This window comes from Zonotrichia leucophrys, chromosome 1 (genome assembly GCF_028769735.1).
Source record: "Zonotrichia leucophrys gambelii isolate GWCS_2022_RI chromosome 1, RI_Zleu_2.0, whole genome shotgun sequence".
Lineage (NCBI taxonomy): Eukaryota > Metazoa > Chordata > Aves > Passeriformes > Passerellidae > Zonotrichia > Zonotrichia leucophrys.
This window is the reverse complement of record NC_088169.1, coordinates 16162964-16180092: the sequence shown is the minus strand read 5'-3', so window position 1 is coordinate 16180092 and position 17129 is coordinate 16162964. Positions and strand designations below refer to the sequence as shown.

At 37.8% G+C, this 17129-nt stretch overlaps 1 protein-coding gene across 5 annotated transcripts in view; it reads right to left on the bottom strand.

Annotated features, from left to right (window-relative positions):
• SH3KBP1 (SH3 domain containing kinase binding protein 1) overlaps positions 1–17129 on the bottom strand; it is a 212147-nt gene that overhangs the window by 99735 nt on the left and 95283 nt on the right. For all 5 annotated transcript variants that reach the window (XM_064707594.1, XM_064707574.1, XM_064707585.1 and 2 more), the window contains one exon: positions 5899–6005. In XM_064707594.1, coding sequence (XP_064563664.1) covers positions 5899–6005 — 107 coding nt within the window. The remainder of the gene's footprint in view (positions 1–5898; positions 6006–17129) is intronic.

Genomic DNA, 17129 nt, shown 5'->3' with positions numbered 1-17129 from the left:
ACTTCTTCCAGAGTTTTCATACTTCTACTTTCTTACTATTACTTGCTTAGTTCTATTCAGGGTTTTCTTACAGTTAAAATAAGCACTTTATGCAATGTGTTGATCTATGGATCTCTATCTATATGTATAGAAATATATACATACATAAAGATCTTTAGACAGCTAAATCTAAACTGCACATGAATATGCTCAGATCATTCATTAGCATATTTTAAGCTTTTCAGCTGACTGAAAAATTAATTGTCTGAAAATACCATGTTGCATGCAATAATTCTACAAATTCAGAAAAAAATCTAAAGCAAAATCAAGGGGTTTCTTCCACATGGGAAATGCAGAATCATCTTAGCAAGACATTAGAGATTGAGGTCAAACTGGGCCTCCCAAAGGTTTATTAGGAAATTTTCATCAAAAGTATCAAAGGCTTTAAGTATTTCAAACATTAAAGCTATCTGCTACATATCCTTAAGCCTTAAAACACACCAGCTAGAGATGAATCCATACAATACAAGACACTAAAATACCTCCAGGATTTAGTTATCGCAAACTGGGGCATTCCATTACCATATGGTTTGAAAAGTTGCAGTAATTCACAGCCAATAAAACCTTACAAATGAAAATCCATTATTCATGGAGGGTAATCCATCTGGAGGCACAAACTCAAGAAAATTTGTTACCATGCTATTAAAACAAAGTGCTTTCAGAATTTATACGTTTATGTCCTGACTTATGCCCAGCATTCATGTGCTGAACCAAACAATCTAAAAAGAGGAGGGCTTCATTTGGCAGTCCATGTCCCCCATGCTGGAAAAGAAATTCTACCACCTTGCAAGAAAATCTAGGGCTGCCACAGCTGCTTGCTTACACCTTGCTATATAATTAATAGGCTAAAGTTGGTAAATGATTAAAATGTTCAGCTCTTTGGAAACACTGACCTAAAGTGTATTTCCAATAAATTCCTCTATTAGCCAGTCCCAGAAGATGCTCTACAAGCTGCAGCTTTGCCTGTTAGGCTGACAGATTACTCACAGTTTAGTTAAGGCAAATGAGGGAAGCTCAGAGTCAGGAAAGGTTTCAAAAGGAAGAAAGTCTCCATGGATTATAACAGAGTCTTTCTGAGCTGTTAAAACTAAAACACAGTCCCAGGAATAAAAGCAATGCCAGAAGCAGACAACAGGAGAGAGAGGAACTCAAGGTCAACAATTTTCTTTTGCTTTGAGAGAACTAGAGCACAGAAAGCAGAGGAAAAAAGTTCCTTTCGTTTATAAATTCTAATGGAAAACATTGAGCTCAAAGGACAAAAGCAATCACATGTTGAAAAGAAATTAAAAACATAGATTCCCAAGAGGCAAAATAAACAAATCACATCCACTGCCAATGGGAAAATAAATTTTGGAAGCGAGACCTCAAGAGAAGATGGTGCCTACAGTGCCACTTGATGGCTTATTCTGGGAGTGCATTCAGAGAGAGCCATGCCCCTAAAGGGTCAGCCATCCCTTGGGATTCTGGTACAGCAAAATAGATCTGGAAACTGTTCGATAACTCGGGTGCAGAAGAGAAAAAATAAAAATGCACAAGTACTTTGTAGTAGGGAATCTTTTCAGCTTCAGGGTTCTTTATTTTAAAGCGTCAAAATGTGCTTTGGGAATTTTTGAGTGTTTGATTTTGTGGTTTGGGTTTTTGATGGGGTTTTTTAATATCATCTTCTAAATAAGAAACTAAGGGACTGTGAAAGCAATCATGTAGAACTTGGATGACCTTATATGGACTCAGCAGTTACTTGCACCCTTATTTCCCCAAAAAAAGTCCCCTACCACATGAACTAACCAAAGAAGGAGTAGGCATAGAAATCCTCAAGAACAGCCTGTTAGAAGAGAATCTGGAATAACTGGCACAGTATTCCACAGAAAAGTAACTGAGGGATGTGAAACCCCAGCTTTCATTCCCAGCTGTTATCTTGCAATTTATACAGCTCTCTATTTGTGGCACAGACCATCCCCTCACTACAGTTAAATATTCATTCCCCTTTCAACTCTACAGAGGCCAAAAGAAGTCACTGTAAGAAAAGTCCAGGTCAATCCCCAGTTTATCTTTTTCTTGGACATGGGTTGCATCACTTTATCTGATAACAAGACCAAAAAACATCCATCTATTAATCTTGCAAATAAGAGGCAACAGATTTGTCAAAATTCAGTTTGCATTTTTATAACTTAAAAATAGTTACTGATAGGATTTGATCATGTAATATATGGCAATGTTACCTAAAAGTCAAAGAATAAGCTCAGTGGCATTACAGAAAGTCTCAGTCAAAGCCCTGTGAGCTTCACTCCATTCACTACACATTGCCAAAAAGCTGTTTGAGAAGGAGGCCAAAAGGTAAAAAGCAGCACAGCGACAGAGTAATCCCAAATGCCAGCAGCCTCAGAACTCCTGAGTGACGTGCCAAATGTCCTCACTCTCATGCTGCAGGTTAATTATCTGGCATCCCCTGAAAGTGTAAGGGTGAAACATAATTGGAATTCAAATATCTGCATTTAATAAGACAATTAGTTACAGTTGTATTTTGGAACAACCGTAATTAGAGTTAGAGCTAATGAGGTAAGAAAATGACAAGCAAAAAGCTATCAATCACACAATAAACATGAACATAAACAATGATGGAAATTCTTCTCTTGTTAGTTTTAAATGTACTTTTAATTTAAGTCTGTTAATTAATGTCTCATGGGTATCAGTGTCTCTGTAGTTATGGAAACCTATTTTAATGACAAGCATTTTATCTATTGTGCTGAATGTTTGATCTTATTATAATTGATTTCTAACTACTTAGGACAAATAGGAAGGAAATATAAATTCTGAACACGCACAACCTCTAAGGATATCCATCTGGTGACAAGTTCAAAATTCAACTTGCTGTTGTTTCAACCACCTCTAGAGCCCCAAATCACTTCTGCCACAACAGGAATTTCCATTTAGCCTACCACTACTGCAGGCACAAAAACCCTCTCCAAACATCCCATCTGCTGGCAGCAGGAAGGAGGATCTGGGTAGCTTTGGATGCTGTTACATATGGGGAGGTGGGAGAAGGGAAGGCATCCTCATCCTCAGCACATCCCCATGTGATGTCACTGTAACTTCTTTTACCTGTGAATCTGGGAAAACACACTTGGACATTGTTGGAGGCATCTGAGAATTGTGTTGCCTTCTGTCAACCCTGTGCTGCAGGCAGTGATCTTGAGGAGAAGCAGAGCACATTTCTCTAATAATGAAGTCCAATTTAGTTTTTCTTTGCAACAGGAAAAGCTTAATGAGTTGTTCAACCAGAAGCAACATTTTAACATGTTGGCTTTTTTTCTCAATAACTACATGAAGATACATAGATGGTTTTTTGACCTAAATAATACCAGTTTTATTTGCTGTAACTCAGTTTGGAATCAATTTATTTTCAACTAAACAGAAATCCATAGAGATTTTAAAATATTAATCCAAGTCAATTAAGCCAATGAATTCAACTGATCAACTTTCTTAGGAAGATTCAAAAAAATACTATCTGTGGGAATCTGAGACCTATTCATGAATAAAAAGATGGGATAAGAGAAAAGAGCAACTGGAAATGGAAAGTGAATTATCATTAATATTCCAATTACAGGGAACTGCTCTAAATGATGTGGAAGATATCATCCAGTTTTTATTCCTAAGTAATTATAAACAAAACCTGTATTTTACAAGAATGATCTCAAATTGTTGCCTATGTGGAAAGGCTTTTTTCTGGTTCTTTGGGAGGGTTTTGTACAATAACAGAGCATGACTTTGGCCCTTGCAAAAAAACCCCTCAACTTTCACAACTGAGGAAGACATTTTTTCAACAATAAGTCACTCACCCCAAATATTTATCATTTGAAATAAGAAGCATTGTATAATGACAAAACCACTATGAATTGTATTTCAATGCAATGACTCTTTATGCAGCATTACTTAAAAGCAGAAGGGTAAACAATTAAATCAGCACATTTGTTGGTGCAGCTTTCTGCACCAAATAAAGTTCCTGTTTCAAAAGACACATTCTGCTCTACTTTTTCGAGGAATTAACACTGTTATGATAACAGCAGAAGAGGAAGCTACAACAAATGTTCAACATCAACTGCTTAGCATCAACCATAATGGAAAATAAGGGTCCCACAACAAAACTTCCTGAAGCACTGAGAATTTCTATTTAATATCCTATTTCTGCCAGCTACTCTACTTTCACCCAAAAGAGAAACCTAAGTGGGTTTCAAAAAACATGCCCTTAACTACAAGCACACACATGCAAGTACATGGAATGTTTCACTTTTATAGTTCTACATTTTTCAATTTTAATGCTGATATTTTCAGTCTCTTTTGGATATAAATAAATCAGGTGTGTATAACTAAGTTTTTCAAATTTAAAAAGAGATGAGATCCATTCCATAAGAGACGCTTAGTGTGTCACCTAAATTATTTAATCATATAATTCATTCAGTAGAATTAATTTGTTGGCTGGATACTAGGAAAAGGTTTTATTCCATCAATTTACTCTTAAAAAACACAGACTTAAAACTTTTAAGTAGTATTTGTGTGGCCATGTGAGGTGAAATTTACGTCACATTGGCCAATGAAAACAGTTCATGTGATGCCATGAAACTCATCATAACGTGGAGTTTACAATATGCTCAAAATATTGTAAACTCCATTCTAACCTTGAATTCCCCCATTACAAAACTTCTCACAGACAGAATAAGGTCAGTTAAGTGACACATCATGTCTGATTCCAATGAAGAATGCTGTGCAGAGCTGGTGTGCACAGCTAGGTTAGAGCAAAACCAGAGATCACTAAGCTCCTTTCATTCAGATATGAAAATTTAATCTCTTATAAGAAAATGCTGGATACCATACAGATTACAGTAGAATTTATATTCTTTTCAAATTGACTGCTTAAGTGACAGATGAAGGAAAAAGTAAATTAACTATATATCCTAGACAAGAAAATGAATGTTTAATTACTAACTGCTGAGTTATGAGAGAGGAAATAAAATCTTATAAATAAATGATACAAACTGTAACACACATTATGTTGGCTGCCTGAGCAGACTGAGGTCTTCTTTTTAAAGCTAAGTAAATAAGTATAAAAGAGTTTAAATGTATTCTATTCAAAGGATGTACGTTATCATTTTGACTTTGGTCCTCATGCTACCAAGAAGATATTTGTAAAATCTCTAATGGAACACTGAAGGTATTGGGAGCAAACTATATTTCTTGACCCTGCAGCCAGAGTCACCCATGCAAGGAAAATCTCTGTCCCTCTGTGCAAGCTTGCATAATTTGTTCCCAGCTCGCGTGATTAATTTTTCACATCCAGTTCTAAGCAAAATAAGTGGCTCTTGAGTCTCTAAATATTTTGTTGGGGGTTTTTCTTTGGTTTTAGGGGTTTTTTTAACTGATTAAGACCAAAATGAAATTCTTAAAATTTGCTGCCAAAGATGACAAAAGGTGAACTCCAGTAGAGATTCAAGTAAATTTCTTAAATGTGTTTAACTTTGCAAAGGTGACTTTTCTTTGTGGCTGACTTACTCAAACTGGGAAAAGTTTCTTTTGCATTAATCTTTGGTTCTTCTCTGTAACACAAACTTGGAGCTCTTTCCCTGAACATAACTGTGAAACATCAACTGATGTAAAACCAACAGAAATGCTACAGGGGGGAAAAAAGGGTCACAAAATCCATAAGAAAAAAGCCAACATCCCCTAATCCCCAACAGTAACCCAAACCAGACAGGTCAGTATAGCAGAGAAGAAAAATGTCTGATTTAAGTTATACACTGAGGAGCTTAGCATGCATAAGACATGTCAGAAATGCATGTATGTATATTCAATTAAAGATGTGCTCACCTCTCCCACAACTTCAATGATGTCACCAACTTTTAATTCCAATTCATCTTCATTTTGAGGCATGTAACTGAAAGCCACCTGACATCTTCTTCTTCTGCTTCTCTCTCCTGAGGGAAATAGGGAAATCACAAAATTAAAATAAAATTCCATGCCAAAGACAAGCCATGGGAAAGTATTAAAGATGAAAAATTATTTTTTAAGTATTGCTATCAGAATGTGAATGTTTGTGACACTTAGTCTATCTGCCTAGATTTACCTTACAAAAAGAGCCCAAATTTAAATAATTGTGCTTCCTAATGACAGGATGGACAAACTTCACCCAATGGATCTTTCCAAGTGTATTCACTACAATTTCTCTTCTATGCTAATGCTCTTTACACATGGTGTAGGCAAATCTGGAAACCAGAGGGATGGGGAAGGGATCCAAAGCTTATAAGGAAATAAAGTCTCAGCTGTATCTTGTCCACAACTCTCACACAGGTGTACAAATAACTCATTAACCATTCTTTATATTTTTTTCACAGAATCATAAAATTGCTTAGGTTGGGAAAGGCCTTTAAGACTGTTTAGTTCAACTGTTAACACAGCACTCCCAAGTCCACCACTAAACCACATCCCTAAATTCCACACTAAATAACTCCTTCTAAATACCTCCAGGAATTGTGACTACACCACTTCCCTGGGCAACCTGCTCCAACGATTGACAACACTTTCTGTGGAGGAATTTTTCCTAATATCCAATCTAAATGTCCCTTGGCACAACTTGAGGCCATTTCCTCTCATCCTGTCACTTGTCACCTGGGAGAAGAGCTCAACTCCTACCTCACTGCAAACACCTTTCAGATAATTATAGAGAGTGGTGAAGTCCCTCCTCAGACTCCTTTTCTCCTGGCTAATCAATCCCAGGTCCCTCAGCTGTTCCTCATTGGACTTGTGCTCCAGACCCTTCCCCAGCTCTGTTCCCTTCTCTGGACACACTCCAGCACCTCAATGTCTTTCTAGTAGGGAAGGGCTCAGAGCAAGATATTGATCAGCTCATGTGTCTTCTTGTATCCTCATTGCCTGTGACTGGAAGGACAGAGAAGAATTCTGCTTGTGCTCCTGATCCCTTAAGCAGGTGTCCCATGGCCCTGCATAATCAACCCCAAGATTTCCCTTAGTCTGCTAGCTGCAACTTTATCACTGCCTACCTGAGAAATCAATAATGGACAATAACCTGAGGGCTGTACTAGGGTGGGAACCTTTCCATCCACACCTTCAACCCTGGCCCCAGGGAGACTGCAGAGTTCCCAAAGAAATGGGTCCTGTTGGCATATCAGGATCTCTGTTCCCTTCAGAAGACAGTCTTCCACAATGGTGACCTCCCCTTTTTTCTTTTTTTTTTTTATGGTATCAGTTTGAACAAAGGGCATAGGCTGACATCACCTTGGTGACATTGCCAAGGCAGATGCACCATTGTCACCATTGCCCAGTTCTGCTTGCAGAGCCTCACACCTGTTATGCCAAGGCAGCAGGGAGATGGGGCAGTCACAGAGATATTCCTGCTGCACCAGGCAGGAACTCACATTTATATACCATGCAGATCTATATATATATATATATATATATATATATATATATATATATGTATATATATATATATGTATATGTGTGTGTGTATGTGTCTGTGGTGTCTGTGCACACATGTATTTGTAAGGTGCACTAATGCTAGGTTAAAGAAAATAGAAGGAAAACCATTGCAATTGAGTTAGTAAGGTTAAGACAGGCTAATTTTGATAATCAGTCAGACACTGGAAATTATGTTAACAGCAATTTTTCTCTTCTAGCTTGAATGTCCAGGCTGTGAATCCATAGCTTTGAGTAAGACCCCCAACTTGACACTTCTGCCATCAGAGTTTCAAGAGAGATTAGTGAAAATGCTCTGTTCCAGAGGTTCATTTGCCAGATCTGCTGGCTTACATGTAATTATGTTGTATGAGATGAGAGAGCTTCCCTAAATTAAGTTGCTAAGCTGGCTGCTTAGCCTCTGTTAGCTGAAGTACAACTTGCTGATGCAAATCATGACGGTGTTGGACTGTGGTGGAGAAGCAGAAGGGAGGATGAGAGAATTTATTCAAAACACAGAATTCTCTAACTATTCTCTCTTCCTAGAAGGTGTGCACTGTATAAACCATGTTATTTCATATAATTTATATACTTGTATCCACACAAATATATACAGGCACTCTACACAGGTAAATGCACTTTCTCTTATGCTATTTCTCTTGACTGTTAAACATGCTCAATGCTCAAGTTGAAAGTGTAAACATATTCCAAACATGGTCTTAATGTGAAATTAAATTACAGAAGTAGATTTTATGGCGAGTCTACTTTTTGTTCTGCAACATCTCTTGATAATCCTGCTCTAGAGTGAATAGTGATAAAAAAGTTACGGAGTTACAAGTTTTTTTCCTTATCTAGTAGTTGAAACTAAAGGAAGAAGATAGAAAGGAGTCCACTGATTTTAGCTTTCTGATAATATTTTTCACTGCCACTGCAATCCTGGATGAGTGGCAGCTTTCTGAATGTTAAAATTGATACCTTAATGCAGTGTAACTAAACTCTCTCAAATTGGGTGTTTTTCCACCTAAAATGCCTTTTCATTCTTCACCATCTAAACTAAAATGCCCCTAAACTGACAACTTTACACAACTGCATTCCAAATAACTTAAATATAATAAATACCTTCTATGTTGATGGCTTCTTTGATTGTGCAAGAGAGGCTGGCTATCTGCCCTAAAAATAGCATTCCTGCTATGATTTCTAGCATCAAATAGCAACTGATATGCTGATGTTTCCTGATGTGACAGATGGCAGTTGTCATGCTATTTAATAATAAATATCACGTGGCTCTTTGGAGAATATTTTTGAGAGTAAGAAACAAAAACAATTCTGGATGTTAATAATACATCTGTATGAATCCTTCCCCCTCCCAATCCATAAAGTTATTTTATTACTGTATACAAAATCTAGTGAAAGTCTGCATTTATCTCTATTAATCTCATGGTTGTGTCACTGCTCTCCCCTCTCCTTCCAAATCTTTCTCTAAAGGAATACCTAAGTGAGGGGTAGCTAGCCAGCAAGAGACACAGATTCTATGTACCCATTAGTTGACTCCATGCACCAATTATTTGTTCTCTCTGATCTAATGCAAGACAACAGGCCCAGCAGTGAATACCTTTGGTTTTAAGGAGAAGGTGCTGAGGGTCCCTATGTGCATGCTAACGCTTGGTGCACTTGAGAAGAACATGAGATGAGCTCTACAACCCTTTTTCTACTGGTGTGGCTAGAGCAGACTAACTTTAAAGGTCTAAAGTTAGGTCAAAAGGAAAAAGGAATTATTGACTTATATTTAGAAGTTCGAAACAAAGAAGCAAACAACTAAATCTTTGAGGCCACAAAACTAATTTGTGGTATAATCTAGGTGGTGTTTGGTCGGATCCTTAAAATGGTGGTTTTGCCTCTGACAGCAGGAGGCCACCCAGGGGCTTCCTCAAGCTGTAAACATGCAAGAGAGCGCATCCTTTCCATGCATTTAAATACTCCTCTGGCATTAGCAGGAAAGAAGGGGCAATGACAGCATATTGGCATTCAGTGTTTACCTTTGTAAGCAGCATCAAGAGCTGAGGCAATGCTACACTAAAAAAAAAAAAATCGCACTGGCACTTAGGTGCTGACATCAGACCCAGAAAAGGGCACAAACTGACAGCTCATGATTAGCTGGAAAGCACAGCAGCAGCAGAAGCAACATAGGAAGTGAACTATTTCAAAGTTAACTGGAATTCTCAAACCCAACCTACCTTTTTTTTAACTCAAAACCTCTGTCATGAAACAGATGTTCATACAGACATGTGCAAGTGTCAGTGGGTTATATGGTGGTTTCTGTAGTCTAATCTTCCCTGATGCCAATGTCTTTGTAGCCTATCCTGTTGCTCTATGAGGACAAAAATGACAAGATGAAGAAATTTCCTGTCTTCTATTTCAGATTTTCCTGCACATGGCATTATCTGGCCATCAGTCTCAGTTTGACTTTCGATTCTTCCATCTTTACAGCTGTATCCGTAACTGGGGGGAACTGGTTCAGTCAGTGTCTCCTGACTAGATAAGCTGAGCTTTGATATGAGTCAGATAGAAACTAGTTCTAAATCTAATGTGTAAAAAGATAAAAAGCAACTATTGCATAACTAAAGATGACTTTTACACATATATGTGTATAGATTTTAATCTATGCACCTATATGCAGCTGCTTTGCACAGCCGGCCTTGGTGCTTACTGTATCCCCTTTTCGTTTTTTTTAAATAACTGAATTTTTTTCTTGGCTTAAGACAGTTTAAAGGAGAATACTCTAAAATGAGTTTCCCATCTTTGATTCAGCCAGTTCCTTTCTACTAATAAGCAGAAGCAAAATACGAGTTATCCATGACAACTGTGTGTATTAAAATGCACACGTTAAGAAAAAAGGTAGGACTGCAAACTTCCTTCCAAAAGTTAGCTGTTTTTAAGAAAATGACCTAATTAAGAGCAAACAGCATAAAAAATTGTTAATTTTTAAAATTACTTTAAGTATATTGAAGATAGTGTTATAAGACTTCAAATAAACTCTTAGTCATACTAAATTCTAATGTGACTCTGTCATTATCTTCCACAACACAAGAACTCCATCCTCTTATCCCCACCCACTAGCAAATACACCATTCTAATTTTAGAAGGCTCCAGAACGGTCAAGTTCCAGTTTCCTTCTTTTCCTGGAAGGCTTTGGCAGTGTAATTCTGACCTGTGGTTTGACATGTCAATTCCAACTCTCTCATCACCCACATGTTGTTATAAAGGGTGAATGGCTTTGGATGGATGACAAAAAACACCTGCTGAGGTCTAGCAGAAAACAGAACAGTCTAGCAGAAAACAGAACTAAGACGGGAGGGAATATTGGGTGGGGAAATACATACTGAGGGTGAAGATGTGTTTGTGGGAGGAGGTTGTTTAGTTTGGGTTTTTTGGTCTCATTTGAATTTGTGGCATTGGTATGCCAGAGAAGAGAAAAATAAACTGAAGGAGGTGAGGGGAAGCAGAATATCTGAGGTGCTTCCAGTACTCTTTTAAATGGCTTATGTAACGCTGCTGTGTTTTTCTACAGGCAGATGAACTGGGAATTGCCCTGCTTTGACATGTGCAGCTAAATCACAGAGACTGCAGGACTCCATCAAGCACAATTAAGCCACAATGCAGAATGGCATCACTGCTAGTAGTGCATTACTCTGAGTGTGTTAATGTTCTACTGTTACCCAGGAGTGTTTTCTCTTGCTAGACTCCACAGCAACACTTCCAACTTTCAGCCATCTGGCTGCTGCTCTGGATTTTATGGCCAAGATTTGTCTGAGAGGAATCTGAAAGGCTGGAGGACACCTTTTTTTTAACACCATCTCATTTTAACACATATGCACTGACAGAATAACAGCAAGCCTCATTGTTCAATTAATTTATTCTTTTGTTAAAAATATGCAGCAGTAATCAGGCCTTTTAATGGGTATAATTCTTTTGCATAACAGCAGTAATTAACTGAAGCAACTTACAGCAAAGACATAGTACTATTGGTCAAAAGCTTTTAGGAGAAAATTGCAAATTGACTAAGAAGTTAATTCCATATGCACAGCTGGAGCCAGGCTTGTGCGTGTGACAGGCAGAACCACAACACTAGTGAGGCTGAGATCATCACTCAGGCCTAACCCAAAGCAGAAGGAAACATCAGATAAATAACTGTAAATAAACTCAAAAGACACTTCCAGAGTGTAACCATACACTGCCAACATTTTTTCTTTCTTAATCTGAAAGTTTTAAAATGCACATAAATGGAATAGAAACTTAATCCAGAATGCAGTTAAATCATCACAAGCAAATTAGACAAAGCAACTCCAAACTAACAGGAACCCTAGGACTTTGCATGCAGGCTGCATACTTTGTAATCTATCTTTAAGAAAGAAAGTGTAAAATATAGTATTAAACTACATAGTAAATTCAACCACATGCAGAACTGAAAATGTGGTAGTTTATCAAATATACAAATTCTAGTACCTGTACCTCTTAAACTTCATCATCTAAATAGCTACAAGAAATACTGCAGACAATAGATATCTGTAGTAGCTGTATCTAAAGAACAAAAAGGCATATACAAACCAAAATATTCTTTCTTGGATGACAGAGCAAGTTTAAAAATGCAAGTACAGAAACACAGGATTTCCAAATGGCCCAAACAGGTCTTTTCTCTTGCCATTCTCATTGTATATACATCATGGGAGAATCCCAAAAAATTTTATCCCCTTAGCTAAATGTTGAGATAGTGGCCAACTACTTGGGTCTTTGCTGTTATTTTGTATTGATCTCTGGAGAAAACATTTGAATAAACCAAAAGCAAACATGAGTTGCTGTTGCATCTTTGCCACTTCTCGTATGTTCCATCCCATAATTCACATAGCTTAAACTGCCTGTACACATCAGCACTTCAAACATACAGCAAATGACATAAAATAGCTCTAAATTGCAAAACCACTGTGCATAATCAGTTTTTATGTTCTCCTCACTATAATTAAACCACATGGATTCCTACACAGTACTCTCTAAAAGTATTAGCTTTCTACTACCAGCTTGCTGTCTGGAAGCTGACTTCTGGCCAACTTACCTAAAGAGTAAAATTCACAAACACCTTTAAAAAGTGATGACTTTTTATTTAAGACTGCTAACAACTGTGCTACTTCATTTTAAGATACCAGAGTATCCATGCTTTTCAACAGATTTTCAATCTCTAATGACATTACATTGCAGGTCTTACTCTGATCTCTGTTAGATCAGCTTCAGATAAGCCTCTCTTAGCAGTGGAAAAAACCCACCACTGTCAACACTTTATTTTCATTCCAAGAGGTAACAACATGCATTAAACAAATGCATCAAGAAATGCTGAAAAGATGCAAAAGATAGAGCAATGACTTTTCTGCTTGCTGCAGTCATGAGAGCTAATACAAAATGAACACATGCAATAAATCAACAACTTAAAAAAACCCAAAACTCCTTTTCATATTTGGCATCTAGGACATCAGTCAGATTTGTAATCTAGAATTTTATTTTCCTCCAGACTATCTGTACAATCTGTTCATTTTGCCACTAAAGGCAACAAAACTAAACAAAAATTAGTAACACATCCACAAACAGCAAACATTTCACTTTCCAGTTCAGCAGTGCTCCTAAAGCCTAGGAAACTACATTAAATTTGCCTTGAAACACAAGCCCAGACACAAATCCTAAATTCTAGAAAGCTGACACTAGGAAGCCAAGAGATGCCCTGGCAAACTGGGAAAATGACTCAGCCAGGGTGGGACCAAGGGTCTCATTCTGCACCACGGACACTGAGACCCTGGGCAGGAGCACTCAGGCATGTGGCTCCCGTGGCAATTAAGCCATGACATTTCAAAACCTCATGGAGAGAGAGCTGGGCTTTGGCAGGGCTCCTCCCTGGGCTGCTGACACGCTGCAGCTCAGCGTGCAGGGTTACACAACCACCTGTCCTTCAGCTCTGCTCAGAGGAAAGAGCCCCAGGAGGAGCCCTCAATTGCACTCCTCGTGTTCAGATTTGTTATTATTTCTCAGCTACCATCATGAAAACTCTGTAATCCAAAATAGCCTGCTGTCTTTAAAGGGCATCTTATGCTATACTTTAGAATTTGAGGGCTGCACAAGAATGCAGGAATATATATCCAGAACAGCAATAAACAAATAGGATAAATTGAAACAAATCAATTCTTCTTGCTGCTGCTGGTCCTCTACCACCCCAGGCACCATTAGCTCTGTGATGGCTAAGCAGAAGGTAGGTAGAAAGGCACCTCAGTATTGCAAGTGAAAATTAACATTCTTTGTCCCACAACTTCAAAAATTAACATTGGCACAGGATCCACACAGATAGTTCCCTCCATAAGTGGAGGAGAAACACTTCTGTATCAAGCAGATCAGATGTGTATCATTATCCTCCAAAACTGAGCAACAAATGCAAAAAAAGAAACAAAAGGCTGTTTTGGCAAGTCAGCCTACACATACTGTGCAGGGGGAGAAAAGCCACCTCAGGCAAGGTTGGAGAAAAAGAGGAGGCAGTTTTGCAACACCTGCATCCAGCCAGCTCTGCAGCATTTTCAGTTTTTGGTCATGAGAAACTCTGAATGCCACAGAATTTTTCCCGTATATTTTTAGTTGTTCTCATCGGTTAAACAAGCCTCTGTGGCATTTATAAGCATTCATTTTTACTAAACTGATGAAATATTAAGAGTGATGGCTCATGGTAAGAAGGCTGCCAGCAATTTAGTTATTTAATATAGTGTCTTTTTCAAAAGATGCCACAAACAAATCAAGTTCTTTTGGTCTTCTTACTTTTTTTTCCCCAAAAGATTTTAATGCAGTCAAAAAGCTGTAATTTATCAAGAGAGTGTTTAATCAAAAATGCCAAAAGGTATAACATTCAATTCTGCCATCACTGCCTTGTAGCTTTAGTTCTCTCAAAAAGCAGGCTTTATTCTTCAAAATCCTCTGCTCCTGAGCACATTCAGAGTGCCTGGAGTGTAAGGGATTTCCTTGACTGCAATAATTAATGCTAAACCAACAACATGAACCCAGCATAAATGGAAAACCAAAACCATGGAGCATCTTACAACCTCAAGAAAAGATCCTGGTCCAAAGTGGCCCAATAAAAGGCCCAATGTGCTCAACTCAAGCACTTTTTCACAACTACACAACACTCTACTGGCCTAGTTGTTTTCTCATTGCTTCCTTAACTATTCTGTTTTCCTGCCTGAATAAAAAAGCCCCTTAAATGCTGCAAAGATGCATTTTTGTCTTTACAATAATGAAATACACCAATTTAGAAAACAAGGACACTTGGATGATAGAGATTCAGTCTATTTATGAGGGCAGAAAATGATGGGAGTGAGTTTGAGCAATACATGTATCAATCACAGTGCTTAAAAATGTCAGTACAAGAAAATGTTCTCTAGTAACTTCTTCTCCATAACTAAAAGCAACCACTGCTAGGGTATGAAAAAATTAATGCACACAATTTTTTGTAATATATTCCTAATGCTTTATTATTCTCAAGATTTACAACTACTACATACTTTTCCAGTAACATATTTCCTGTTCTGCATGAATTCAATATACAGATTAAGATGGTAGGATAACAACAGTTATAGGTTTAACTTTATTTTCCAGCTGTTTATACAGCCAGAGATAGGCATAATCAGCCTACAATTCTATTCCATCAATTTGAAAGAACATTTAAAAATGCTTTCCATTTAAGCATTATGAACACAAAAGCTTTCCTAAAAACCTTACTGCAATCTCAACCCACTGATCATTCATTACTTTAAAGACTTTTATATTTGTTACATGAAAAGCAATAGTCAAACTTTATAATTGCTCCATTAGTCACTGGAAGCACTGTCATGTCTCAGTATGGTGTTCACTCTTATCTAGAGGCCCAAGCACACTCTGGTGTCACCACACCCCTCTTCAGATGTTGAAGCTACAAAACAATACAAGAACAGCCTTACTCAGAAAGCTTCTTGACATGAAAGGAAACAGGAAAGCCCCTGACCAGAAAAGCAACTGAAATATGCTGACAGGTAAGACAGCAGCCAGTGACCCCCTCAGTACCATGGGATCAACACTTTTCACAGCCCTTTTATCACGTGCTTTCATCACTACTGCAGGTACAAATATCCACTAAAATCTTGCTTTAAAAAGATCAAAGATAATCAGCTTTTTTGATTTGGTCTGTGGTGCTGTTAGGAGAAGGGGAACAGGTGAAGTCTGCAGATTCCATTGGCAGCCTTTGAATGATCAAGGAATTTCAAATTACTTTTCCCAGCCACCTCCAGTCATGCCTTGCATTCAGCTGCATTCCCACAGCACAGCTGCAGCCACAGCCAACTTCAACTTCCAGGTTAATGCTCATATTTGTCCTCAGGGCTAAAATTATTTTCTGTGTTGTGAATAGCAGTAGCATGTTTGCTTACAGAGCTACTATGAGCCACACCATATCCTGATACAGTGATTTGTAAATATTAAGTTATCTACTAATATCAGTCTAAATATCTCTACAAAAGCCAACACCTGAGAACTAATATGAATACTGGCTGCTCTCATTGTGTGCTTACATTACTGAGTGATTAAATCCAGTAATATAGAAACCTTTATTTAAACACCTAGCAACACCTAAGAGGAAAAAATTATCAAAGCAAGTCTATGACTCCACATCTCAGAGAAAAATTTCAAATCAAATACCTCACAAAAGATAATTGATATCTTTATGCTGCAAGGAAAGATCAATATAAATATTTTTAAGGCTTGGTGTAATTCATTATCTTTTGCCTTGCAAGACAGATGATGAAGGAAGAAAAATATCTGATAAGAAAAATATCATCTGCATCTGAGATGATTCATGCTTTTTTATTTACAGAAATAGCCCTTTAAGTAACTTAATACTTAACTTTTTTTCTTGGAGTAAAACGTGCTCTTAGACCACTTACCTAGTTTTGTCATTCTGTGGTGCTCACAGATGTTCAGTATCTTACAATCCAGTAAGAGAGATGAAGCCTGCACTAAAACTGCAATTTAAACCTTTTATAAAGATAAAAAAAGCATTTATACTTAAAAAAGCGTGCACTGAGGTAGGATGATGACTCTGTAGCAACAGGCTAAAGCAAACACAGCACTGTTTTATATCCTTTTCCAGCAGATGAAGTTTAACGCAGAGCTGGAATGACAGCAAATCTGATGACCATTTGGCCTTCACTCTGAGTGTAAACATGCTCTTGAAAATCAATTTGCAATGGATATGTATGCATGTAAAAGACCTCTGAACTCCACACAGCTTAGTGAACAAAGCCAAATTTGTGTGTGGAAAGAGAGGAAGACAGAGGGTCCATCTAACTGCAGACCAGGGCTGTAGTACAGAACTTAGCACTTCATGGTGACACATCTGCTTGCAGACAAGCACAGAGTGGCCCTGCAAACACAACTCCTTGGTAATTTAACAGTGCACAGTATTGGCAGCCACTTCAGAGCCCTCAGTTCTTCAGTTTTCACTTCAGTTAGCACAGAGATATACATAAATGACAAGATATTCACCAATGTGTCTAGCCTTTCTCTTAAAGAGGGAG